The 27,933-nt window shown below is 45.9% G+C and overlaps 1 protein-coding gene across 4 annotated transcripts in view; it reads right to left on the reverse strand.

Moving 5' to 3' along the window:
- FBXO8 (F-box protein 8) overlaps positions 1–27,933 on the reverse strand; it is a 131,256-nt gene that overhangs the window by 35,675 nt on the left and 67,648 nt on the right. For 2 of the 4 annotated variants that reach the window (XM_063920641.1, XM_063920643.1), the window contains exon 2: positions 15,942–16,255. In XM_063920641.1, coding sequence (XP_063776711.1) covers positions 15,942–16,243 — 302 coding nt within the window. In that variant the 5' untranslated portion in view covers positions 16,244–16,255. The remainder of the gene's footprint in view (positions 1–15,941; positions 16,256–27,933) is intronic. The other 2 variants (XM_063920642.1, XM_063920644.1) reach the window with 1 other exon arrangement.

Consider the following 27,933-nt stretch of genomic DNA (forward strand, 5'->3'; position numbering starts at 1 on the left):
CTCTGCACATGTTAAATCTGCCCCCCCTGCAGTGCACATGGTTTTGCCCAACTGCTAAAAAAAATCCTGCTGCGATCAACTTGGAATTACCCCCCGTGATCACTCCGTCCTTCATTAAATATTTTTTATGTGTACCGCAGATACGATATGTTAGCCTGCGGCCGGCATATCAGGCATGTACATGTGTAGCCAGCATAACTGTGTTTTCCAACTCCAGTCCTCAGGGAACCCTAACAGGGCCTGTTTTCCAGGTCTCCTCACAAAATCACAAGTGAAATAATTAGTGCCACCTGTGTATGATTTAAAATGGATCAGCCAGAAATGAGATAAGGAAACCATGCACTGTTAGGGTTTTCTGAGTACTGGAGTTAGAAAACACTGTCCTAATAATAGGGGACATTTGTGCAAGATAAGTCCATAGGCACATCTTGCTTGTTAATGTCATCTTGCACAGAAGACTCAGTCGTGCTGTGTGTTTCTCGCCATTTGGTACAAAGACATTAGGTGTATACGGACACATCTGTAAACACATTTTTTTCCCCATGAAAGCAGTTCAGGATCAACAAATGCCTAAATTGCTTCCAACTCTGCATCAGGTACATTTTGTCTCCCAAACACTCAATTAAATGTTGGGCCTAATTACACAATGCTTTATTAATGTCCCTCCAGGAATTTTGATGGGCAGGGCACCGGTATGTCGGCGCACGCCCAAATGAGGGCGCAGCCCCGTCAGCATCACTAATGGGGGCGGCGCTCTCAACATGACTAATGGGGGTGTGGCAGCCCTCGCGACGTCACTAATGAGGCATGCATCACCCCGCAACGTCACTAAAAGGGCGTGCCACATCTTGTGACATCCCTAATGGGGTGTACCCACCTAGCTGAATCAATCATGCCCTGCAACTACGGAAGTGCTGAGCTGTCCCCTAGCTCTATATACAATGTGAATATATGCTGTGCGCTATTCACACGGCGGCTGGCTATTTTAGTAATGCGCCACTAAAGGGCTAAAACAGCCTAGCTTGAACACTTCTTTATAATAGTATTACTTTTCTTTCATTATAACCTACAGCTTACAGGACCCGGTCATCTTCTGTATCACTGTTATGTTCATGTAGTGACATCATTGCAATGCTTCAGTTGCATCCAATTAAAAATCATCATAATAATAATAAATAAGATTTTACTTACCGATAAATCTATTTCTCGTAGTCCGTAGTGGATGCTGGGACTCCGTAAGGACCATGGGGAATAGCGGCTCCGCAGGAGACAGGGCACAAAATAAAAGCTTAAGGATCAGGTGGTATGCACTGGCTCCTCCCCCTATGACCCTCCTCCAAGCCTCAGTTAGGATACTGTGCCCGGACGAGCGTACATAATAAGGAAGGATATTGAATCCCGGGTAAGACTCATACCAGCCACACCAATCACACCGTACAACTCGTGATCTGAACCCAGTTAACAGTATGATAAACGCAAAGGAGCCTCTGAAAAGATGGCTCACAACAATAATAACCCGAATTTTTGTAACAATAACTACATACAAGTATTGCAGACAATCCGCACTAGGGATGGGCGCCCAGCATCCACTACGGACTACGAGAAATAGATTTATCGGTAAGTAAAATCTTATTTTCTCTGACGTCCTAGTGGATGCTGGGACTCCGTAAGGACCATGGGGATTATACCAAAGCTCCCAAACGGGCGGGAGAGTGCGGATGACTCTGCAGCACCGAATGAGAGAACTCCAGGTCCTCCTCAGCCAGGGTATCAAATTTGTAGAATTTAGCAAACGTGTTTGCCCCTGACCAAGTAGCTGCTCGGCAAAGTTGTAAAGCCGAGACCCCTCGGGCAGCCGCCCAAGATGAGCCCACTTTCCTTGTGGAATGGGCTTTTACTGATTTTGGCTGTGGCAATCCTGCCACAGAATGTGCAAGCTGAATTGTACCACAAATCCAACGAGCAATCGTCTGCTTTGAAGCAGGAGCACCCAGCTTGTTGGGTGCATACAGGATAAACAGCGAGTCAGATTTTCTGACTCCAGCCGTCCTGGAAACATATATTTTCAAGGCCCTGACAACGTCAAGCAACTTAGAGTCCTCTAAGTCCCTGGTAGCCGCAGGTACCACAATAGGTTGGTTCATGTGAAATGCAGAAACCACCTTAGGTAGAAATTGAGGACGAGTCCTCAATTCCGCCCTGTCAGAATGAAAAATTAAGTAAGGGCTTTTATATGATAAAGCCGCCAATTCTGAAACACGCCTGGCTGAAGCCAAGGCTAACAGCCTCGACACCTTCCATGTGAGATATTTTAAGTCCACAGTGGAAAGTGGTTCAAACCAATGTGACTTTAGAAAACTCAACACAACATTGAGATCCCAAGGTGCCACTGGAGGCACAAAAGGAGGCTGTATGTGCAGCACCCCTTTTACAAATGTCTGAACTTCAGGTACTGAAGCCAGTTCTTTCTGGAAGAAAATCGACAGGGCCGAAATTTGAACCTTAATGGACCCTAATTTTAGGCCCATAGACAGTCCTGTTTGCAGGAAATGAAGGAAACGACCCAGTTGAAATTCCTCTGTAGGGGCCTTCTTGGCCTCACACCACGCAACATATTTACGCCAAATGCGGTGATAATGTTTTGCGGTTACGTCCTTCCTGGCTTTGACCAGAGTAGGGATGACTTCTTCTGGAATGCCTTTTTCCCTCAGGATCCGGCGTTCAACCGCCATGCCGTCAAACGCAGCCGCGGTAAGTCTTGGAACAGACAAGGCCCCTGCAGTAGCAGGTCCTTTCTTAGAGGTAGAGGCCACGGTTCGTCCGTGAGCATCTCTTGAAGTTCCGGGTACCAAGTCCTTCTTGGCCAATCCGGAACCACGAGTATAGTTCTTACTCCTCTCCTTCTTATGATTCTCAGTACTTTTGGTATGAGAGGCAGAGGAGGGAACACATACACTGACTGGTACACCCACGGCGTTACCAGAGCGTCCACTGCTATTGCCTGAGGGTCCCTTGACCTGGCGCAATATCTGTCCAGTTTTTTGTTTAGACGTGACGCCATCATGTCCACCTTTGGTTTTTCCCAACGGTTTACAATCAGGTGGAAGACTTCTGGGTGAAGTCCCCACTCTCCCGGGTGAAGGTCGTGTCTGCTGAGGAAGTCTGCTTCCCAGTTGTCAACTCCCGGAATGAACACTGCTGACAGTGCTATCACATGATTTTCCGCCCAGCGAAGAATCCTTGCAGCTTCTGCCATTGCCCTCCTGCTTCTCGTGCCGCCCTGTCTGTTTACGTGGGCGACTGACGTGATGTTGTCCGATTGGATCAACACCGCCTTACCCTGAAGCAGAGGTTTTGCTTGACTTAGGGCATTGTAAATGGCCCTTAGTTCCAGAATGTTTATATGAAGAGATGTTTCCATGCTTGACCACAAGCCCTGGAAATTCCTTCCCTGTGTGACTGCTCCCCAGCCTCTCAGGCTGGCATCCGTGGTTACCAGGATCCAATCCTGAATGCCAAATCTGCGGCCCTCTATAGATGAGCACTCTGCAGCCACCACAGGAGAGACACCCTTGTCCTTGGCGACAGGGTTATCCGCTGATGCATCTGCAGATGCGAACCGGACCATTTGTCCAGTAGATCCCACTGAAACGTTCTTGCATGGAATCTTCCGAATGGAATCGCTTCGTAGGAAGCCACCATTTTTCCCAGGACCCTCGTGCACTGATGCACTGAGACCTGGCCTGGTTTTAGGAGGTTCCTGACTAGCTCGGATAACTCCCTGGCCTTCTCCTCCGGGAGAAACACCTTCTTCTGGACTGTGTCCAGAATCATTCCTAGGAACAGTAGACGTGTCGTTGGAATCAGCTGCGATTTTGGAATATTTAGAATCCACCCGTGCTGACGTAACACTACCTGAGATAGTGCTACTCCGACTTCTAACTGTTCCCTGGATCTTGCCCTTATCAGGAGATCGTCCAAGTAAGGGATAATTAAAATGCCTTTTCTTCGTAGAAGAATCATCATTTCGGCCATTACCTTGGTAAAGACCCGAGGTGCCGTGGACAATCCAAACGGCAGCGTCTGAAACTGATAATGACAGTTTTGTACTACAAACCTGAGGTACCCTTGGTGAGAAGGGTATATTGGGACGTGGAGATAAGCATCTTTGATGTCCAGAGACACCATATAGTCCCCTTCTTCCAGGTTCGCTATCACTGCTCTGAGTGACTCCATCTTGAATTTGAACCTTTTTATGTAAGTGTTCAAGGATTTCAGATTTAAAATTGGTCTCACCGAGCCGTCCGGCTTCGGTACCACAAACAGCGTGGAATAATACCCCTTTCCCTGTTGCAGGAGGGGTACCTTGATTATCACCTGCTGGGAATACAGCTTGTGAATGGCTTCCAAAACTGCCTCCCTGTCGGAGGGAGACTTTGGTAAAGCAGACTTCAGGAACCGACGAGGGGGAAACGCCTCGAATTCCAGTTTGTACCCCTGCGATACTACCTGTAGAATCCAGGGATCCACTTGCGAGTGAGCCCACTGCGCGTTGAAATTCTTGAGACGGGCCCCCACCATATCTGAGTCTGCTTGTAAAGCCCCAGCGTCATGCTGAAGACTTGGCAGAAGCAGGGGAGGGCTTCTGCTCCTGGGAAGCGGCTGCACGGTGCAGTCTTTTTCCTCTTCCTCTGCCCCGGGGCAGAAAGGAGTGGCCTTTTGCTCGCTTGTACTTATGGGAACGAAAGGACTGAGTTTGAAAAGACGGTGTCTTTTTCTGCTGATGTGAAGTGACCTGGGGTAAAAAGGTGGATTTCCCAGCCGTTGCCGTGGCCACCAGGTCCGATAGACCAGCCCCAAATAACTCCTCCCCTTTATACGGCAATACTTCCATGTGCCGTTTGGAATCCGCATCCCCTGACCACTGTCGCGTCCATAACGCTCTTCTGGCAGAGATGGACATAGCACTTACTCTTGATGCCAGGGTGCAAATATCCCTCTGTGCATCACGCATATATAGCAATGCATCCTTTAAATGTTCTATAGTTAACAAAATATTGTCCCTATCCAGGGTATCAATATTCTCAGTCAGGGAATCCGACCATGCGACTCCAGCACTGCACATCCAGGCTGAGGCGATTGCTGGTCGCAGTATAACACCAGTATGTGTGTATATACTTTTTAGGATATTTTCCAGCCTTCTATCAGCTGGTTCTTTGAGGGTGGCCGTATCAGGAGACGGTAACGCTACTTGTTTAGATAAACGTGTGAGCGCCTTATCTACCCTAGGGGGTGTTTCCCAACGCGCCCTAACCTCTGGCGGGAAGGGATATAATGCTAATAATTTATTAGAAATTAGCTGTTTTTTATCGGGGGAAACCCACGCTTTATCACACACCTCATTTATTTCCTCTGACTCAGGAAAAACTATTGGTAGTTTTTTCACACCCCACATAATACCCTTCTTTGTGGTACTTGTAGTGTCAGAAAGGTTCAATGCCTCTTTCATTGCCGTGATCATGTAACGTGTGGCCCTACTGGACATTACGTTTGTCTCGTCACCGTCGACACTAGACTCAGTATCTGTGTCAGGGTCTGTGTCGACCCACTGAGGTAACGGGCGTTTTAGCGCCCCTGACGGTGTCTGAGACGCCTGGACAGGCACTAATTGATTTGCCGGCTGTCTCATGTCGTCAACAGTTTTTTGCAAATTGCTGACATTATCACTTAATTGTTTAAATACAATCATCCAGTCAGGTGTCGACTCCCTAGGGGGTGACATCACCAACACAGGCAACTGCTCCGCCTCCACATAATTTTCCTCCTCATACATGTCGACACACGCGTACCGACACACAGCACACACACCGGGAATGCTCTGATAGAGGACAGGACCCCACTTAGCCCTTTGGAGAGACAGAGGGAGAGTCTGCCAGCACACACCCAGCGCTATATATATATATACAGGGATAACCTTATATAAGTGTTATTCCCTTATAGCTGCTGTTATTATCGTCATTTGCTGCCAAAAATGCCCCCCCCCTTCTCTTTTTTACCCTGATTCTGAAGCAGGACTGCAGGGGAGAGTCAGGGAGCCGTCCTTCCAGCGGAGCTGTGAGGGAAAATGGCGCTTGTGTGCTGAGGAGATAGGCTCCGCCCCTTCACGACGTCCTTATCTCCCGCTTTTTTGTGTAAAAATGGCAGGGGTTAAAATACATCCATATAGCCCAGGAGCTATATGTGATGTATTCTTTTTGCCACCTAAGGTATATACTGTTATATTGCGTCTCAGGGCGCTCCCCCCCAGCGCCCTGCACCCTCAGTGACCGGAGTGTGAAGTGTGCTGAGAGCAATGGCGCACAGCTGCGGTGCTGTGCGCTACCTTAGTCTGAAGACAGGATGTCTTCTGCCGCCGATTTCACCGGACCTCTTCGTCTCTTCTGGCTCTGTAAGGGGGACGGCGGCGCGGCTCCGGTGACCCATCCAGGCTGTACCTGTGATCGTCCCTCTGGAGCTAATGTCCAGTAGCCTAAGAAGCCCAATCCACTCTGCACGCAGGTGAGTTCGCTTCTTCTCCCCTTAGTCCCACGATGCAGTGAGCCTGTTGCCAGCAGGACTCACTGAAAATAAAAAAAACCTAAACTAAACTTTTATTCTAAGCAGCTCAGGAGAGCCACCTAGATTGCACCCTTCTCGGCCGGGCACAAAAATCTAACTGAGGCTTGGAGGAGGGTCATAGGGGGAGGAGCCAGTGCACACCACCTGATCCTTAAGCTTTTATTTTGTGCCCTGTCTCCTGCGGAGCCGCTATTCCCCATGGTCCTTACGGAGTCCCAGCATCCACTAGGACGTCAGAGAAATAATAATAATAATAATAATAATACTTCTTTTTCAGGTAATTTAGATTACAAAAGGCTCATCATTATATGTTCTAATGCACGCGTGATACAGTCAATTCTCTATTACATTTAGCCTATGCTAATTAAAAATAATCCTGAAAGCTTTCCAATTATCGAAATGTACTAAAGCATAAAAATGTAAATTTAGCTACATTTAGAAAGAAATTGACTGGAATTTTTCAGTCTTCAAAATTTGCAAGTGACATTAAAAATATTTTGCAGATCACATGCTTTACTTTTATTGCTTTTCAGCATAGTGAGGTTTCACAAGAAAATATATCACTCTTATTCCTGAAATGTAATGTTATTCTCCCTGTTTTATGAAATTGCAATCCCAGTATATTCACTGTGTCTCTGGCACTGTTAGGGAACCTCAGCTCTATTTGCATCAGACCCCTAGAGACGGTGAGAGGGTCTTCTGCCAATAACAGCCCCCCGCTGTTCCTTTAGTGTACAAGGTACACACCGGTGCTTAGGCTGCCACCTGGATTTAAACCTCTAGCATTAGGGGCTCACGCAATAGGCTGGACACCACAGGGTAATTAGCCAGGAGTATAGCAGCTGGCAAAGCTTAAATTAATTGCAGGCAGACCTGGCAAGGTATGCTGACTGGGGTTCACAACAGGATAATGGTTTATGAAGTTATAAAGTGATAGTTGCAGGTGAACATGGCCAGGCAATTGCTAACTGCTAGAAACAATCAGGAGCTGGGTGTGTACTGGGATCTGAAGCAGAGTACTGACAGCATGAACCTAACTGCAGGAAGACTTGCTGGATGAACTGTGTAACTAGGCCGCAGTCTGCAATAATAGACAGAATACACACAAAGTGACAGCGACTTTAGTGCAGATTCAGTTGTACTGGAGATACTGTAGATAACCACAGACTTGTGACTATGGGCACAGCTGGAGTGAATTTATTTTGCGGTTGGCAACCACGGACGCACAGGCTGGATGTCCACAGAACCAGAGCTGACAGGGTATATTCACAGAGATATGGCAGGAATCTGGACACGGATCAGGACCAGACATGAGAGTAACTGGAGGATCACAGCAAAACAAGGACATGGAGGAGGAACGGACACAGGATAGCAGGTACAGGGCAGAATCCAACAGGGCACAGGTGCAGAACTGGCAGGGACAGCACACTGCGGACTGAGGCAGGATACAAGAATATGAGAACACAATGACACAGGAACAAACTGGGAGACTGGGAACTGTACAGGGTACAGTGACCACGTGACAAGCTCACTAGTCATTAACTAGGGAGTAACACCGGCCGACCGGAACTGGCTTGAATCCTTAATGAAAGGGAGCCAGACCAATCACAAGAGACATCAGGCTGAGGTCATGTAACCAGGTAATTCCAAACAGGTGAGCTGCTACATGTAGGAGCCAGCATCCTAGTTACTAGGAGAGAACTGGAATACAGACAGGAAAGAGTCGCAGTGGTGACTAATAACAGGAACATTAGTTAGGGCTATAACCCAATGGCGGATTCAGAGGGGATGATAGCCTCCTTCCACACTATCATTGGTGGATGATTGGTTCCATCAATCAACCAGTGTGCTATTGAGGCTGACTGCTGCAATGCTGTGCTGGAGAATAGAGCTTGTCTGCCAGGTATAATGAATCCACATAAAGAATAAAAGTCGGCAGTTCGACCGAAAATCTAAGCAAGTTCAAACATCAAGTGAACTGGAAAACCATCAATAAAAAAAAGAAAAAAAAAAAAGAAGAAGAGAATGAACCATTACCCGACTTTACAAGAATAAAATAAAAACAATAGAATTATTAAAATAAAAAAGTAGTACAAAATAACATTTGACCTTACTGTTTCAGTAGAACAAAATAGTTTTGACAATCGTGACCCTTAAAATAACTGCTTCCAGCTTCTATGCAAAATTTAGTATCATTCTTCCCAGCGACATTTCTTGAATTCTTAAATATAAATCTTCCATATATTGTGGCATTTAAGCCACATCTGATTCCAATCATTCATGTTTCACATCAATCACTTTTAGTAATCTGAGTAGCGGGTTAAAATCATAGCGAGCACTTCAATGTTGGTGCTCGACATAATTGACCTTTGACGTACACCTCAGATATTATGTGGGCTTTTCTGTGTATTTATAGAATACAGTTTCCCACTGTTCTTACCTATGATCCTACCTCTGTTCCCATAGCAGCAAACCACAAACATCTCTGGAGAATCCCTTGCTCTCAGTTTTCATGAAATCAGTACCATGCGTTTATTACAAAAGAAATACAAGGAAGAAATAGAATAGACAGATTTAAAAAAAAATAAATAAAAAAAAAAATGTGCAGAAGACACTGGTTATATATGTTGGCTTTACATTTTTTTGCAAGGAATATCACTGTAGGAAGGCTTGACGTGTTAAGAAAAGATTTGATTGAATACTGGACAAAATCAGTAACATGGAACTTATATAACCTCTACAGACATCGGAGAGAACAACGCAACGGAAATACTTTGGACTGCGAATGAATATTACATAGTAATGTATTTAATGACCATCACATTGGGGGACGTCAGTATGATAGAACTTAAAGTGAAATCGTTCACGTGTAACCTCTTGGCCATTTCCCATAGAAGTGGGATCACCCTTCCCCTGGCTACTTAGAAGGTCAAGCTGCTTCTAGGTATGTTCATCTACTATCAATACTAAAGGGTCTATTTACTAAGCCTTGAATGGAGATAAAGTGGATGGAGATAGTACCAGCCAATCAGCTCGTAACTGTCATTTTTTAAACTCAGCCTGTGACATGGCAGTTAGGAGCGGAATGGCTGATACTTTATTTCTTACCACTTTATCTCCATCCAAAGCTTAGTAAATAGACCCCTAAGCCTTTGTCAGTTTGCAGTTACTGATGACATCAGTTAATACTCGCACATCAGGATTTCAAAAATCAGAAATAAATTAATAATTTCGAGATTTTCTCCTTTAAAGTGTGATTCTTATCAAGTAGCTTCCCATAAATAAATATGATGTTTGGGGTTCTTTCAAAAAGGAGTAAAATTGCAAAACATTACCCAATTTCCTCCATTATACTGTATGCAGTTTAAAAACTAGTGTGCTACCATGCTTCATTACACTGTTATCAGTAGCTACCATTACAATAAAAATCTATAAAAACAAGTTTGCCACTCTGCTAGGGAGGCTGGTAGCCCGCACACTCCACTAACGCGTTTCGACTTTACTGTAACTTTTTTTAAGGTTTTCTGTTTAATTTTATGTGAGCGAACTTTGCACAGAGGGGGAAAAGTCTGGAAAATACATCCAGTCATACATATATGATGGACTACTATAATCTCAATGTTTATGTTTGTTCATCAATTTTGACGACATTTCAATGTATTATCAGTGTTCAGTTCTATCTGAAACTTGACAGAGTGCCAAACTTGTAGAGATTTTTATAGTCATTGTTTGGAAGATTAGGTAGTACTCTTCTCTACAAGTGGCTGCATAAGTGACTTTTACTTGGTACTCTTTTATAGGTTTACTTTTTGTAAGTAGCTACCAGTCTAACATCTACTTGCTTTCATAAGAAAATTAGCACAAAAGCTTCTACTAAAGCTGTGTCCATACACACCAATCCTGCTGCTAAATCCAGGGCTGTTGTGATTTAGCTGTTCAATGCGACTTTTTCTTAAACTATTAATCTCAATCTAGGACTTTATACAAATTCCGTTGTGGCAAAAATACTAATCCTACTGTAAGTACTTACTACACTATACGTCAATTTGTATGCGACTGAGGGTGGTATCCAATCAAGCATGCTAAAACATCGGGTGTGAAAACTTCAGTTTTTCAGTTTTTTTTTGTTTGTTTTTTCCACAGGCTATCCAATTAGATCGCCAGTACAAAAAAAGAAATGTCTCACAAAAGCACACAGGTTCAATGAAACGGGATCAGTATGAAATGCCAGCTGTCAGGATCCCAGCAACCAGTAAACCGACTGCCTCCCAGTAAAACCTGTGAGTTTTCGCAGCTGCAGCCCTGAAAAACGGATCTGCTTTTGGGGCTTTTGTTTTGCCAGCCCAAGGCTAATTGGATAGCCTCCAGCGAAACAATTACCAGCGGTTAAGTACCAGGGGTAATTGGATACCCGCCTATGACTCAAAGTTCATGAAAAAGTATGCACGCATGCAGCGCCGGAGCTAGGGTGTTCAGCGCCCCCCTGCAAACTATAAATTTGCGCCCTTACTTTACAAAGGGACAGTGCTAGTCAAAAAAGGGGTGTGGTCTCACAAGGAAGGGGCATGGTCACACAATGGTACCCCCATTTCAAGTTACACTACACAGTAGCAGCATCTTATTCACATTACACTGCAATTAGTAGTGCTGTTTATACACATAATGCCCAGAGCAGTAGTGCCGCTTGTTCATAATGCCCCCAGTAGAGGCGCCGCTTACACATAACAACCCCAGTAGTGGCGCTGCTTACACACATAATGCCCCCCAGTAATAGTGCCATTTACACACATAGGGGCTAGTTCAGGTTGGATCCCAAATTGCGATCCAACCGGGATTTTTACGATGGCCCCTGCGCATGCACCCACACTTTCTGCGGGGGGGGGAGGGGGGCACAGAAAAAGCGATCGCCTCTGCCTGTCAATCAGGCAGATGCGGTCACGGGGCAGGGGGGTGGCAACGCTCCGTTTCTAGGGAAGAGACGGAGCATTGCGGGGCGACCCGGGTGGTGCGGCACAAACGGGGCGTGGTCGCGGTGGCTGAGTGACATCACACACAACCACTGCGACAGGTAAGATGGTGCCGGGAGTCCTGCGGCCGCAGCTAAGCTGCGCCGGCAGGAGTCATCCTTAGTTACTGCTGATAAGCAGAAATTGCGAAGCGATCACAATTTCTGCTTGTTGAAGGGGTGGGAGGTGCCGGTCACAATGCTGGGAGGCCCCCAGAATGCTAGGAAAAGGATAACAAATTCTGCTGATTAGCAAAATTTGCTATCCTTACTTGAATTAGCCCCATAATGCCTCCAGTAGAGGCACCACTTACACATAACGACCCCAGTAGTGGCGCTGCTTACACATAATGCCCCAGTAGTAATGCCGCTTATACATAACACCCCAGTAGTAGTGCAGCTTATGCATAACGCCCCAAGTAGTAGCGCGGCTTACGCACAACTCCCACAAAAGTGGAACTTATTCACATTTTGCCCCCCCCCCCCCCAATCCCGTTCCCCACACACATACATACATACATACACACATACACACTGTCCATGTAACCCCGCCTGCTCTGTCCATGGTCAACACTGTCCTTTCGCCAGGGGGAGGAGAGGAGGCTTCATGCTGTCGGCGCCGCTGCCTGTCATACAGTGTGACAGGGGAAGCAGCCGGCAGCAGCAGTGGGGACAGGGCGGCACAGCAGCAGGGAGAAAGAGCGCCTCTCCTGCCTGGTGCCTACCTGCTCTGCATCCCTTTGCTGAGCGGGTGGTGCCAGGCCTGCACGCATGGGAATGGCTACCAGTGGCTGAGCATCTAAGTTGTGCCAGGCATCTTAAATCATATGGCGTAAAAAGTAAAGCTAAATAAAAATATAAAAACAAAAACCAACAACAACAACAACAGTTAATTTGCTTAGACTTAAGTATTATTTAAATTGGATACAGTGCCTTATCCATGGCAAGTATTTGTCAACAAACAGATTATGAGAGAGCTGTAATAAAAAGTATTCAACCACACTGGCCAAAATTGGATGTAGTAAACAAACAAAAAAAATAGTATAAAAAAAGCAATCAATCAATCTTAGTAAGTTTAGATAACATTTTGTCTTGATTTATGTTTCCTTACAGATTTTGAGGACCCCAAAAGTGATTTCTGAATTTTAATTACTTGTAAGGATAAGAGGAAAGTTCATTTCAGTGCATATCTATGCATAGAAGAACGATGAAGCTAAAGCCAGGGTTAATGGCGTTGTAAAAAGAGTTCTAGACATCAGTACACAAATGAAGGTCAATGAACTGGTAGAGTCAAAGTGTAAGGCGATCATACACACACACACACACACACACACACACACACACACACACACACACACACACACACACACACACACACACACACACACACGCTCTCTCTCTTCCTGGAAGCATTGTGCAATTTACACTGTCCAATGTAATATGAATGGATCCTTATAGATTTGATCCACTGAACTAGCACATTTTATAATAAAAATAGGAGTAAACTTAAAGCATAAACTAAAAACATGTAATTGCACCAATAAGAGATTGTGACAAAAAAAGACTGATGCTGATCGAGCAGGCAGAGATTAAAGAACACATTTGGGATAGCACTCAAACACACAATATTACCGCATTTACAGGAATATCCTTGAATCAGCTTTACATTTCTAATAGAACTAAGAGGGTACAGAAATCCTATCAAATGGTTTCATGCACAGACATAATGAGGGGTGGCTATAGGGCCTAATTCAGACCTGATCGCTGTTGTGCGAAATCGCACAGCGGACGATTATCGAATGACTATGATGCACCGCAATGCGCAGGCGCAACGACAGAGTTACAGAATGGTGCGAAAATTTTGATCGCTAGGCGTACGCAAGGTGATTGACAGGAAGCAGACGTTTGTGGGTGGTAACTGGACATTTTCTGTGAGTGTCAGGAAAAACACAGGCGTTCCCAAGCATTTTCAGGGAGGGTGTGTGACATCAACTCCGGCCCTGAACAGCATAATTGTATCGCACTGTAGGAATAAGTCCTGGGCTGCGCACAGACTGGAACAATCATTCCATGGTGAGCGAGTTGCGAACGGATTTGCAGATGTCTGCTGAAGTTTTCGCAAGGCGTACGCATGCATTCGCACACTTACATGGGGCAGGTTTTCACTCTCTATGGGCGGCGACTATCTGATCGCAGCGCTCTACAAATTTGCAGAGGAGCGATCAGGTCTGAATTAGGCCATAGTGCAAAAGTAAAATGCAGTGTTGTAAACAACAAGCAGCCATATCATTGCTTTGTATTTTCTAAAACCACACTAAAAAAACAAAAACAAAGGTGCTTTTAGAATCCAACCGATTGCGACGTCCACCTTTGGGCCTAATTCAGACCTGATCGTAGCAGCAAATTTGTTAGCAGATGGGCAAAACCATGTGCACTGCAGGGGGGGCAGATATAACATGTGCACTGCAGGGGAGGCAGATATAACATTTGCAGAGAGAGTTAGATTTGGGTGGGTTATTTTGTTTCTGTGCAGGGTAATACTGGCTGCTTTATTTTTACACTGCAAATTAGATTGCAGATTGAACACACCACACCCAAATCTAACTCTCTCTGCACATGTTATATCTGCCTCCCCTGCAGTGCACATGGTTTTGCCCAGTTGCTAACAGAATTCCTGCTGCGATTGAGTTCAAACTGAAATCTAAATTGCCGTGTAAGAATCAAGCAGCCAGTATTTATCCTGCACAGAAACAATATAACCCGCCCAAATCTAACTGTCTCTGCACATGTTATCTCTGCCCCCCCCCCCTGCAGTGCACATAGTTTTGCTCATCTGCTAACAAATTTGCTGCTACAATCAGGTCTGAATTTAGGTGGTCATTCAGAGTTGATCGCTCGCTAGCAGTTTTTAGCAGCCGTGCAAACGCTATGCCGCCTCCCACTGGAAGTGTATTTTAGCTCAGCAGAAGTGCGAACTAAAGGATCGCAGAGCGGCTACAAACATTTTTTATGCAATTTCAGAGTAGCTCTAAACCTACTCAGCGCTTGCGATCACTTCAGACTGTTTAGTTCCTGTTTTGACGTCACAAACACGCCCTGCGTTTGCCCAGCCACGCCTGCGTTTTTCCTGGCACGCCTGCGTTTTTTCGATCACTCTCTGAAAACGGCCAGTTGTCACCCAGAAACGCCCACTTCATGTGAATCACTCTGCGGTCAGCAGTGCGACTGAAATGCTTCGCTAGACCCTGTGTGAAATTACATCGTTCGTTGTGATAGTACGTCGCGCGTGCGCATTCCGCCGCTACGCAGAAGTGCCATTTTTTGCCTCATCGCTGCACAGCTAACGAATGCAGCTAGCTATCAACTTGGAATGACCCCCTTAGGCCCTTTAATTACCCAGATGTCATGAATGTCCCGCATTTTCTCAGGGCAGCATTAGCACTGAAAGCTTGTACGATTGCTTGCTGCTAGGTCTCATGGGAAACCACTTCTGTGCCCCTACTCACTTGTTTGTGTACACACTATGGGCCGGATGTAATGCCGCCCGAACTTGGACATTTTTTTTTTTAAAGGGGCAATCACATACAAGGCAAAACCATGTCTTGTAAGTGACTGCCCCTTTAAAACAACGTCCACATTCATCCGGCATCCCGCACGGCCACCAAACTCGGGCGTCATTACATCCGGCCCTATGTTTCTTTATGCTTATAAGGAACAGAAGTTTTGGCATGATGGTAAGGACTAAGGCCCTTGTATATGGCAAATATAGCAAGACTGGTAATGTTCCCGTCCACTGTACCTGCAGTATTTCTCATTACTTATCAACAAAACCCTGCCAACTTGCTCTACCATTGACCGATTGATTTATTGATTAACTAAGTATCCATAATTCCTAGTTAGACATCCATGTATACATACATACATACATACATACAATGTACGAGCAGTAGAAGCAAGCCCTATGACAGAGAGAAGACTTGCTACTCTGAATCTCATCAGGGTACAGTGGTAATTAAAGAAAAATAAAACTACATCAATACATTTGTTACTGTCCTGTAATCGGTAGTACAAAAGTATCAGCTGAAATATTTCTTGGTAACACCCACACTGCCAGGTACACTAATAGCATACAACGCTGCCAGAAAGCGAGGGTGTGGAGAGTGCTGTAGTAAATCCTATCAGCCGTAATAATACAGTATATTCATTTGTGAAAAAGTGTATTTAGTTATAGAACTGCTTCCTAAATGCCAACTCTTATGCTACAGCTTAACTTCCCCATTCCCACTGTGGCTCCACTGTCTCTATATTAAACACTTACCCTTGCCAAAGCAGTTCATCGTTGGCCAGGTCTTGCCATACACATGATGCCAGGCACAAGTCAGTTGCATTGAGATAGGATAAAATAGTAAGGCTTAGCTCTGGTGGCAACATTTCAAGATTAATAAATCCTTGTTCATCCTTTCCTTTTCTAGCTTTCAGTAGCTGATAGAGGTCTACGCCGCCCTGTGTGTGTCTCCGATGGTTCATATCGTTGTCATTATCTGCGGACAGGTAGCTCTGTTCAATGTATCCTTGTTGAAATTGCTGGTTTCTTGCAACTCTCCAAAGACCTTGACCCATCTGTGAATCCTGCTAAACGCAAATTTAAGGAATATTAGTATATAACAGTTACAAGATATACTAGATTTTTTTTCTTAAACAATATGAAATAAAAAAAATAAAAAAAACCATAGTAAAAGGTCAAAAAAGACTTCACTTCTATAGCGCATGACTAGATTTGCTAAAACACTACACGAGTTAAGATGGCCATACGCCTTCAGATTATCTGTTCAACCAACCAATCAATCAATTTGCTAGCTGGAACGAAAATCTCGTAATGTATGAGAACAAATCACAATCGACCGTTACTGAACATTGGAAACAGGCTAAACTAATAATTCAGGCAAATTGGTTAAATCCATTTAATTTAATCAATTTGAATGATTGTTTTCGTCAGTTTTCCAGTGTTTGGGATCAAACACCTATCATTCGACATCAACATTACCAGATTTTTGTTCCAACCAGCTAATTGGTTGCTTGGTTGGACAGATAATCTTAAGGTGTATGGCCAGCTTTAGAGATAAGAAAATGATTGCTTTAAAAAGGTGCCAAGTGAACTGGACAAGTTTGCCATGTTCTATTTTAAAAAGGCAGTACCTGGATCCTTACAGACAGATTTTTTTATTCTAGGATGAGGTCAAAACATAAAATAGGATTTTAAATACCTAAATACGGTAAATCCTTTTCTCGTAGTCCATAAGGGATAATGGGGACAGATTAGTACGATGGGTATAGACGGGTCCAAAGCAGCCAGTGTGCTTTAAATTTCTTCAACTGGGTGTGCTGGCTCCTCCCCTCTATGCCTCCTCCTACAGCTCAGTAATAGGTAAACAGTGCACGAAGGAGAATGACATACTTGACAGAAGGAATATAACAACAAAAAGTGTGGTGAGATTTTCACACCAATATATAAAACTTAGCCAGCAACATCTGGCAACATTAACAGCAACAGCTGAACAGGAACACACAGAGAACCTGCAGAAAGTCACCGCACAGAGGGCGTCATTCAGAGTTGATCACACGCTGCCGGTTTTCGCAGCGCAGCGATCAGGTAAAAAAACGGCAAAACTGCGCATGCATATGCACCACAATGCGCACGCGCGTCGTACAGGTACAAACAGCATCGTTGCTGTGCAATGCTTCTAGCGACGAATCCATTCGCACAGCCAATCGCAAGGAGATTGACAGGAAGAGGGCGTTTATGGGTGTCAACTGTCATTTTCTGGAAGTGGTAGGGAAAACGCTGCAGTGATCAGGCGTTTGCAGGGCGGGTATCTGACGTCAATTCCGGAACCTCCGACGCTAGAATCATCGCACAGGATAAGTAACTACAAAGCTGGTCTTGTTTTGCACAAAATGTGTTTGTACCGCTCGGCTGCACATGCGATCGCACACTTGCAAAGCTAAAATACACTCCCCCGTGGGTGGCGACAATGTGTTTGCATGGCTGCTAAAAGTAGCTAGTGAGCGAACAACTCGGAATGAGGGCCAGAGGCGGGCACCCAATATCCCTTATGGACTACGAGAAAAGGCTTTACCGGTAGGTATTTAAAATCCTATTTTCTCTAGCATCCATAAGGGATACTGGGGACAGATTAGTACGATGGGGATGTTCCAAAACTTCCAGAACGGGCGGAAACAACTGCTGTACCGCCTGCCCAAACTGGGTATCCTCTTTGGTCAGGGTATCAAACTTGTAGAACTTCACAAAGGTGTTCTTCCCCGACCAGGTAGCAGCTCGGCATAGTTGCAGGGCCGAGACTCCACGGGCAGCCGCCCAGGAAGAGCCCACGGATCTTGTAGAGTGGGCCTTCAGAGGCTACGGAACCAGTAAGGCTGCCAACGCATAGGCCTGTTGGATAATAAGCCTAATCCAACAAGCAATAGACTGCTTAGAAGCAGGGCAACCCTTTTTCTGCGCATCATAGAGCACGAACAAGGAATCAGTCTTTCTGATCCGAGCCGCGCGCACAGCATCCAATGCCTCCAGAGGAGCAGACGTGTCAGAACTGGACGGAGTCACGATACGTTGATTCAAGTGAAACGCGGAGACTACCTTCAACAGGAACTACTGTCTAGTCCTGAGCTCCGCTCTGTTCTCGTAAAAGAACGAGGACTTTTGCATGACAAGGCCCCCAATTCTGAGACACACCTAGCAGAAGCATCACCGTTTTCCACGTGAGGTACTTATCTTCTACTGTCGTCAGAGGTCAAACCAGGAGGACTACACTACATCCAGATCCCAAGGTGCTGTAGGCGGCACAAATGGAGGTTGTATGTGAAGCACCCCTTGCAAGAAGGTCTGAACTTCTGGCAACAGAGCCAACTTCTTCTGGAAGAAGATGGAAAGAGCTGAAATTTGGACTTTAATGGATCCACTCCAGCCTGCAGGAATCGTAGGAACCTTCCCAAGTTGAATTCTGCAGAGGGATATGTGCGTTCCTCTCCGACAGATATGATGACAGTGTTTTGACGTCACAGGTTTTCTGGCTTGCACCATAGTGGCAATGACCTTTTTGGAAAGCCCTTTGTGAGCTAGGATGTTCCGCTCAACTTCCATGCCGCCGTAAGTCCGGGTAGACGAATGGTCCTTGTTGAAGAAGATCTCTTCTTAGCGGTAGAGGCCAAGGGTCTTCTACGGACATGTCCAGAAGAGCCACATACCACGTTCTTCGGGGACAATCAAGATTGCTCCCACTCTTTGATGTCTGATTCGCTTGAGCACCCTTGGGATCAGCGGAATCGGAGGAAACATGTAGATCAGCTGGTAAGGCCAAGGCGATGTCAGCGCATCCACTGCGCTCGCCTGCGCTCGCTAGCCTAGAAAAAGTCCAAAAAAAACGAAACACGTGTCGGTGGCGCTATGGCCGCTACCTGGTCTCATTAATATACTATATTTCAATAATGTCTTGCTATGTAAATGGGTCTAACATAATAACAATGTGTAATACTGGTGTATAACACTGCTGATAGGAGTCATGGCACTGCTGATAGGAGACATGCAATACAAGAGTGCTGTGACAATGAAGTGATTTCCCTGAAAAATAATGAGAGAGCAAACTAGTGTATATATTGATTAACTATGCTAATATCTATTTGACCATATATACTAGCAGCTCCACTTAATTATATGTGAACCTGACTGGTGTGCTGCAGCACCTATTAAATAGCTAGCCAATATCGGACATTTGTATGTCTATGTTTCACACAGTTGCCAGCATTTAACATATAAGCAGCCTAGTGATTACATGTGAACACAGTGACAGGGGATACACTCAGGGACTCTATTGAACAGTTACATTGTATCTACTTGTGAGTAGCATAGCTATTTGCCAAAAGTTACAATTGTATCCATCTGTAATAGATGAAACTACTGCTGGAGGGATAACATGATAAGTTACCATATAAGAGCAGCTCACAGTGTACAGAGAGACTGAACAATTTGTAACAGGAGATGTTCAATTCAGAGTGTTGGAACAATTAAGTGATTCCCCTGAAAATTAATGAGAGAGACTATTGTTGCACATATTGATATTATGTTAATACTTACCTGACTGTGCATACACTCAACTGCATATGAACATGAGTGGTGTGTATATGTAGATTAATTTAGAGTGTAAAATTCAACAGCTGCAGCACCCATTAATTGGCAAAATAGCCAGCCAATACTTGATATCTATCTGTTAGTGCTGTATATCTGCTAGTAATTAAAATAAGATATAAGCAGCTCAATGGTCATACATATGAATTCAATAAAAGGGGATATATTTAGTGACTCCATTTAATAGCCACACTATTTATTTGTGAGCAATACAGTTACTTGCTGAAAGTTTAATTTGTATCCATCTATAATAGATGAAACTACTGTTGGAGTTGATCACTATACAAGAACTACTTATACATACAGAGGGACTGTATAATCTGCACTATGGCTGTAAGCTATATGAGCATTTATTATGAATAAATAGAGCTATTATTGAACGGTTGCTATAACAAACAGTATGCAATAACATTTACCTATTTATAATAAATGCAGCTACTGGAGAAGGGCTATTACGCTGAGCAAAACCCAAACATTAACCTCTGTTTGTTCCAATACAGGTGATTTACTCAATAAAAATATATATAAATGTATTGCTATCAACAGCATAACTGCGGTACTCAGTCTAGGGGCCACATCAGTCTAATTCATATTATACTGTATGGGAACCTATTAATATCAGATCTCCAGTGGTAATCATACAGCTTTTTGAATTAATTTCTGGGGCTTCATACGAGAATCGTTTAGATACCAAACTAATTAAACTGATCACAGTCTTACTATTATATTGCAAATAGACTGTTGATCAGTTACCCTAGAACAGTGGTTCTCAAACTCGGTCCTCAGGACCCCACACAGTGCATGTTTTCCAGGTAACCCAGCAGGTGCACAGGTGTATTCATTACTCACTGACACATTTTAAAAGGTCCATAGGTGGAGCTAATTATTTCACTTGTGATTCTGTGAGGAGACCTGCAAAACATGCACTGTGTGGGGTCCTGAGGACCGAGTTTGAGAACCTGTGCCCTAGAACATTTAAGATCCATAGTAATACATTATTAAATTGAATAAATAAGAGACATGACACAGGTAGCGAGCTTTTGGTTTTAAAATTAACTTTATTTAGTAATTTATTCACTATATAATTAGTGTAATTTTGGTGTATTGTACTGTCTTATGTCGTGTTTGGACAATCTTAATGGACCTAATAAAAGTTAAATTTTAAATTTCAATATCTCATGTGCGCCAACAAAGAGACATTCTTTTCCTCTTTTTTCCTCTGTACAATATAATTGTCTCTGGTAGCACCCCCGAATATCCAGTAATAAGCGACTGATTCACTAATGGATATTAACCGGGTCCTCTCTTACTCCTTTAATTTAACACTACTAATTATTTAGCTTGTGCAGAGCTTATCCTATTTCCCCATTCCTTTTATGCTCCAAACGTGTTCGTCCCAGACCAAGTAGCTGCTCGGCAGAGTTGCAACGCTAAGACACCCCGGGCAGCCGCCCAGGAAGAGCCCACTTTACGAGTAGAGTGGGCCTTTACGGAATTCGGACACGGCAAATCCTGCCGTGGAATAAGCATGCTGGATAGTGAACCTGATCCAGCGTGAAATCGACTGCTTAGAAGCAGGACATCCAATTTTCTTTGGATCATAGAGGACAAATAGAGAGTCACTTTTCCTATGACAAGCCGTCCTCTTCACTTAAATCTTCAAAGTCCTCACTACATCCAAGGCCTTTGAAGCAATTGAGGAGTCAGTAGCCACTGGCACCATAATAGGTTGGTTGATGTGGAAAGCCGACACAACCTTAGGTAGGAACTGTGGACGAGTCCTAAGTTCCGCCCTGTCTTTATGGAAGACCAGATAGGGGCTTTTACAAGATAAAGCCCCCAATTCCGACACGCGTCGTGCAGAAGCCAAGGCCAACAAGGTGACCGCCTTACACGTGATAAACTTGAGATCAGCCTCCTGTAGAGGCTCAAACCAAGCAGACTGCAGGAACTGCAACACCACATCAAGATCCCATGGAGCCGTAGGTGCCACCAAGGGAGGCTGGATGTGCAGAACCCCTTTCAAAAAGGTCTGAACCTTAGGAAGAACAGTCAATTGTTTTTGGAAGAAGATGGACAAAGCAGAGATCTGGACCTTGATGGAGCCCAGTCTCAGTCCAATATCCACCCCTGCTTGCAGGAAAAGGAGAAAACGTCCAAGTTGAAACTCCACCGCCGGAAACTTCTTGGCCTCACACCAAGAAACATATTTCTTCCAAATGCAATGGTAATGCTTAGACGTTACCCCCTTCCTGGCCTGTATCAGGGTAGGAATGACCTCACTCGGGATACCCTTCCGAGCTTAGATCTGGCGTTCAACCGCCATGCCGTCAAACGAAGCTGCAATAAAGTCTTGATAAGCGAACGGCCCCTGCAGAAGCAGATCCTCCCGAAGAGGTAAAGGCCGTGGATCTTCCAGCAGAAGATCCAGCAGATCCACGTACCAAGCCCTCCTTGGCCAGTCCGGATCAATGAGGATTGCCAATACCTTTGTTCTTCTCACGAGCTGAAGAACCTTTAGTATCAGAGGAAGTGGAGGGAACACATACACTGACTTGAACACCCACGGTGTTACCAGTGTGTCCACTGCAACTGCCTGTGGGTCTCTGGACCTGGAACAGTACCTCTGTAGCTTCTTGTTGAGGCCCCACTCCCCTGGATGGAGATCGTGTCTGCTGAGGAAGTCTGCTTCCCAGTTGTCTACGCCCGGAATGAAGATTGCCGACATCGCCACCGTATGCCTTTCTGCCCAGATGAGGATTTATGACACCTCTGCCATGGCAGCTCTGCTCTTCGTTCCGCCTTGTCGGTTTATGTAGGCCACTGTGGTCACATTGTCCGACTGTACCTGAACAGCCCGATCCTGTAGAAGGTGTGCTGCTTGCAGAAGGGCGGTGTAAACGGCCCTGAGTTCCAGGATGTTTATTGGGAAAAGCGACTCTTGATCCGACCATCGTCCCTGAAAGGTTTCCCCCACAGAGCGACTGCTCCCCAACCTCTTAGACTTTCATCTGTGGTTAAAAGGATCCAGTCTTGAATTCCGAACCTTCTCCCTTCCAGAAGGTGTGGAAGTTGTAGTCACCAGAGAAGTGAAATCCTAGCTTTCGGAGACAGGCGTATCCTCTTGTGCATGTGTAGGTGAGAGCCCGACCACTGGTCCAATAGGTCCAGCTGAAAGGGTCGAGCATGAACCTGCCGTACTGTAGAGCCTCGTAGGCAGCAACCATCTTCCCCAGAAGGCGTATGCATTGATGAAACAATACCCGGGCACGCTTTAGGACCTCCCAGACCATTGCTTGAATCACCAACGCTTTCTCCACCGAGAGAAATACCCTCTGCACTTCCATGTCGAAGATCATTCCCAGGAAAGACCGCCGCCTTTTCGGCTCCAGATGAGATTTTGAAAGGTTTAGGATCCAACCGTGCCTCCTGAGCAGCCGCGTCGTGAGCGCGATGAAAAGCAACAACCTCTCCCTGGACGACGCCTTGATCAGGAGATCGTCCAGATATGGAATTATGTTAACCCCCTGTTTGCGGAGAAGAACCATCATCTCCGCCATCACCTTGGTGAAGATCCTCGGTGCTGTGGAGAGGCCAAAAACCGATAGTGATCGTCCATCAGGCAAACCGGACATATGCTTGATGCGGCGCCCAAATGGGAATGTGGAGGTAAGCATCCTTGATGTCCAGGGACACCAGGAACTCCCCCTCCGACAGTCCTGAGATGACAGCTCTCAGAGATTCCATCTTGAATTTGAACTCCCTGAGATAAGGATCAAAGATTTTAAGTTTAGAATAGGCCATCCGGTTTCGGTACCACGAAAAGGTTCGAATAATAACCCTTGTTCCGCTGCTGAAATGGGACCGGAACAATGACCTCTGACATCACCAATTTTCTGAATGCCTCCAGAAAAATTATCCTGTCTGCCAGCAGGGCTGGCAAGCCTGACTTGAAGAAACGGTGAGGCGGGGGATCTTGAAACTCCAGTCTGTACCCCCTGGACACTATATCCAGAACCCAGGGGTCCAGACCCCACGACACCCAGACGTGGCTGAACTGCCGGAGTCTTGCCCCCACCTGACCTTCCTCCAGGCCTAGCTGTCCACCGTCATGCGGAGGACTTAGGGGTATCAGAAGCGGGCTTCTGGGCCTGGGAACCTGCAGGAGCACGTTTCTTTCCTTTGGCACGACCACCTCTGAAGGTGTTCGAAGGCTTATTCTTTCTAGGCCTCGCGGGCCAAAAGGACTGTGACGGCTTCTTCGTAGCTGGTGCAGCTGAGGGGAGAAAAGGAGACTTACCCGCGGTAGCCGTGGCAATCCACGCATCCAGCGCCTCCCCAAAGAGAGCCTGACCCTTGTATGGTAGGCCCTCCACACACTTCCTGGATTCCGCGTCCGCAGACCAGTTGCGCAGCAAGAGACCTCTGCGAGCCGAGACGGACATGGAGGAGATCCCTGCAGCCATGGAACCCAGGTCCTTCATGGAATCCACCAGGAACCCTGCAGAATCCGGAATATTACGTAAAAATAAATCAACGTCACCTTTGTCCAGCGTAGTCGATTCCTCCTGCAGAGTGATTGACCACCTGGCAATAGCTTTAGCAATCCAAGCCCCGGCTATAGTAGGCCGCAATATAGCCCCTGAAGCCGTGTAAATGGATTTCAGCGTAGCATCCACCTTGCGATCTGCCGGGTGCTTTAACGCGGTAGATCCCGGGACCGGTAATACCACCTGCTTGGACAGCCTGGATACAGAGGCGTTGACTATCTGTTGGGACTCCCATCTCTTTCTATCTTCCTCTGGGAAGGGAAAAGCCACCAAGACCCTCTTGGGAATCTGGAATTTCTTTTCCGGAGTTTCCCATGCCTTTTCAAAGATAGCATTCAATTCTTTGTATGCCGGGAAGGTGAGGGGGGGCTTCCTATTATCCGTAAAGAAGGCCTCCTCCACCTGTTCCGGAGCGGTGTCCGAAATGTGTAAAACATCCCTAACAGCCTCAATCATCAACTGCACCCCCTTGGCAAGTGATGCCGTCCCCCTCAACACATCCCCATCACCGTCAGAGTCGGTGTCCGTGTCATCCTGCATAATTGCAAGCGCACATTTATGAGAATGTACCGCAGGGGACCCTAAGGAGGCAGAATCAGACCATACCACCATAGAGGACTGGAGGACCTGAGTGGCATGCTCAGTCCTAGCAACCCTATCAGAAATCTGAGAAATAGTCCCCCTCAGAGAGACTAACCATTCTGGCTCTCTAGCTGGGATCTGCGTTAAAACAGTGCAATCCTGATTACATGGAATGGAGTCTTCCTGGGAAGACAAATCCTCTGCAGCATATGAAACAGTGTCCCTAGACATGTTGTTACACACACTCAAACACCCCACCCTATTATGTAGACAGAGTTTCCCCCCCAAGAATGGCAGAGAGACACAGAGATTGGAGCCAACCCACACACAGCGCTTTTCAGGTAAAGGGAGTCCCTTCCCAGCGCTGACTGTGCCCCTTAATAGGTGACACAGCCTTTAAGCAGCCTCCCCTCCCTTCTACAGCCCCCTGGTACCGTACAGACTTCTGGAGAAAGCTCTGGAAAGACCTGGATCCAGTGAACCGTGACTGCAGGCAGGAAAAATGGCGCTGAACGCTGCTGGGTCCACCCTAAGGTGAAGCTCCGTCCCCTTCAATGGCGCCGTCTTCCCGCTCACATAAGGATTATACTGGCCCAGAGGATTGTGCTGACCTGGATCCGCCGACCCCGACATGCCTGAAACGACCAGTGTAGGGTCCGGAGCTGGCCCAGCGCGTCCCTCCCAGCGCTGCAGCAAGGTACCGCTGAGCCTTCCAGGAGCGCGGGTAAGACCGCGCTCCTGACGCTGTAGCCGCCCTCTTCACACTGTCCCCCCGCTTGCAAGGGGGGACAGTGACTCACTCGCAACTCTTCAGCTCCTGAGGGGGTGGCGGCTGGCTGCCGGGGCGAGCGTACCCTGTGGCGGGGAGCGATCAGACCCCTCTGAAGCCAACGTCTAGTCAGTGGGAGCAGTGGCTCAAGATCACTGCTCCCCCCCCGTAGTCCCACGCTGCAGGGAGGCCGTCGCCAACAGCCTCCCTGTAAAATAAAAATCTGAAAAGGAAGAAAAATACTCTTTACCAAGAGAACTCTGTAGAGCTCCCCTAGCTGTGACCGGCTCCTCCGGGCACATTTTCTAAACTAAGTCTGGCAAGAGGGGCATAGAGGGAGGAGCCAGCCCACACTTTTAAACTCTTAAAGTGCCAATGGCTCCTGGTGGACCCGTCTATACCCCATGGTACTAATATGGCCCCCCACATCCTCTAGGACGTAAGAGAAATAATAATCGTAATGTCTCCTAATAATCTATTAGGGTATATGAATTTCATATGGACTTCCATTTAAATAGATATGAATTACACAGAAATGACTGATTCAGAAATATTCTCATCTGTGTCTACACGGAGTTCATCTTGCAGGAAATGCTTGATGTCAAGTATAAATATTTAAAGAATGTGTTCCAGAAAGTAAACTTTGAAGAAAACTCTCAGTTCAAGAAAGTCTTTGAAGAGTCCTGCCCTTAAAAAATACCATTGTACTAGATTTCACAATATATTTCAGATTTCATAAAAATATTAATGTTAAATATTATGCCGCAGCCCTTAAATGACTGATCTGCATAACAATTACTATTCTGCAGCTAGTAGGACACCCAATAAATACTATAATAAAAAAAATAAGATTTTAAACCTACCGGTAAATCTATTTCTCCTAGTCCGTAGAGGATGCTGGGGACTCCGTAAGGACCATGGGGTATAGACGGGCTCCGCAGGAGATAGGGCACCTAAAAAGAACTTTGACTATGGGTGTGCACTGGCTCCTCCCTCTATGCCCCTCCTCCAGACCTCAGTTAGAGAACTGTGCCCAGAGGAGATGGACAATACAAGGCAGGATTTAGCAATCCAAGGGCAAGATTCATACCAGCCCACACCAATCATACCATGTAACCTGGAACATACATAACCAGTTAACAGTATGAACAAAAAACAACAGTAACGGTCCAAGACCGATGTCAACTGTAACATAACCCTTATGTAAGCAACAACTATATACAAGTCTTGCAGAGTTTCCGCACTGGGACGGGCGCCCAGCATCCTCTACGGACTAGGAGAAATAGATTTACCGGTAGGTTTAAAATCTTATTTTCTCTTATATCCTAGAGGATGCTGGGGACTCCGTAAGGACCATGGGGTTTATACCAAAGCATCCAATCGGGCGGGAGAGTGCGGACGACTCTGCAGCACCGACTGAGCAAACGCTAGGTCCTCATCAGCCAGGGTATCAAACTTGTAGAATTTAGCAAAAGGTGTTTGACCCCGACCACGTCGCCGCTCGGCAAAGTTGTAAAGCCGATACGCCTCGGGCAGCCGCCCAAGAAAAGCCCACCTTCCTAGTGGAATGGGCCTTAACCGAATTTGGTACCGGCAATCCAGCCGTAGAGTGAGCCTGCTGAATCGTATTACAGATCCAGCGAGAAATAGTCTGCTTTGAAGCAGGAGCGCCAATCTTATTGGCCGCATACAGGACAAACAGAGCCTCTGTTTTCCTAATTCTAGCCGTCCTGGCTACATACATTTTTAAGGCCCTGACTACGTCCAGGGATCTGGAATCCTCCAGGTCACCGGTAGCCACAGGCACCACTATAGGTTGATTCATATGGAACGACAAAACCACTTTAAGCAAAAATTGCGGACGTGTCCTCAATTCAGCTCGATCCACATGAAAAATCAGGTAGGGGCTCTTGTGTGATAGAGCCGCCAATTCTGACACTCGCCTTGCTGATGCTAAGGCCAACAACATTACCACCTTCTAGGTAAGAAATTTCAACTCAAGCTTGTTAAGCGGTTCAAACCAGTGTGATTTTAGGAACTGCAACACCACGTTCAGGTCCCATGGTGCCACTGGAGGCACAAAAGGGGGCTGGATGTGCAGCACTCCCTTTACGAACGTCTGGACTTCTGGAAGAGAAGCCAATTCCTTCTGAAAGAAAATCGAGAGGGCCGAAATCTGTACCTTAACCGAGCCTAATTTCAGGCCCAT

The sequence above is a fragment of the Pseudophryne corroboree genome, chromosome 1 (genome assembly GCF_028390025.1).
Source record: "Pseudophryne corroboree isolate aPseCor3 chromosome 1, aPseCor3.hap2, whole genome shotgun sequence".
NCBI classification, from domain to species: Eukaryota; Metazoa; Chordata; class Amphibia; order Anura; family Myobatrachidae; genus Pseudophryne; species Pseudophryne corroboree.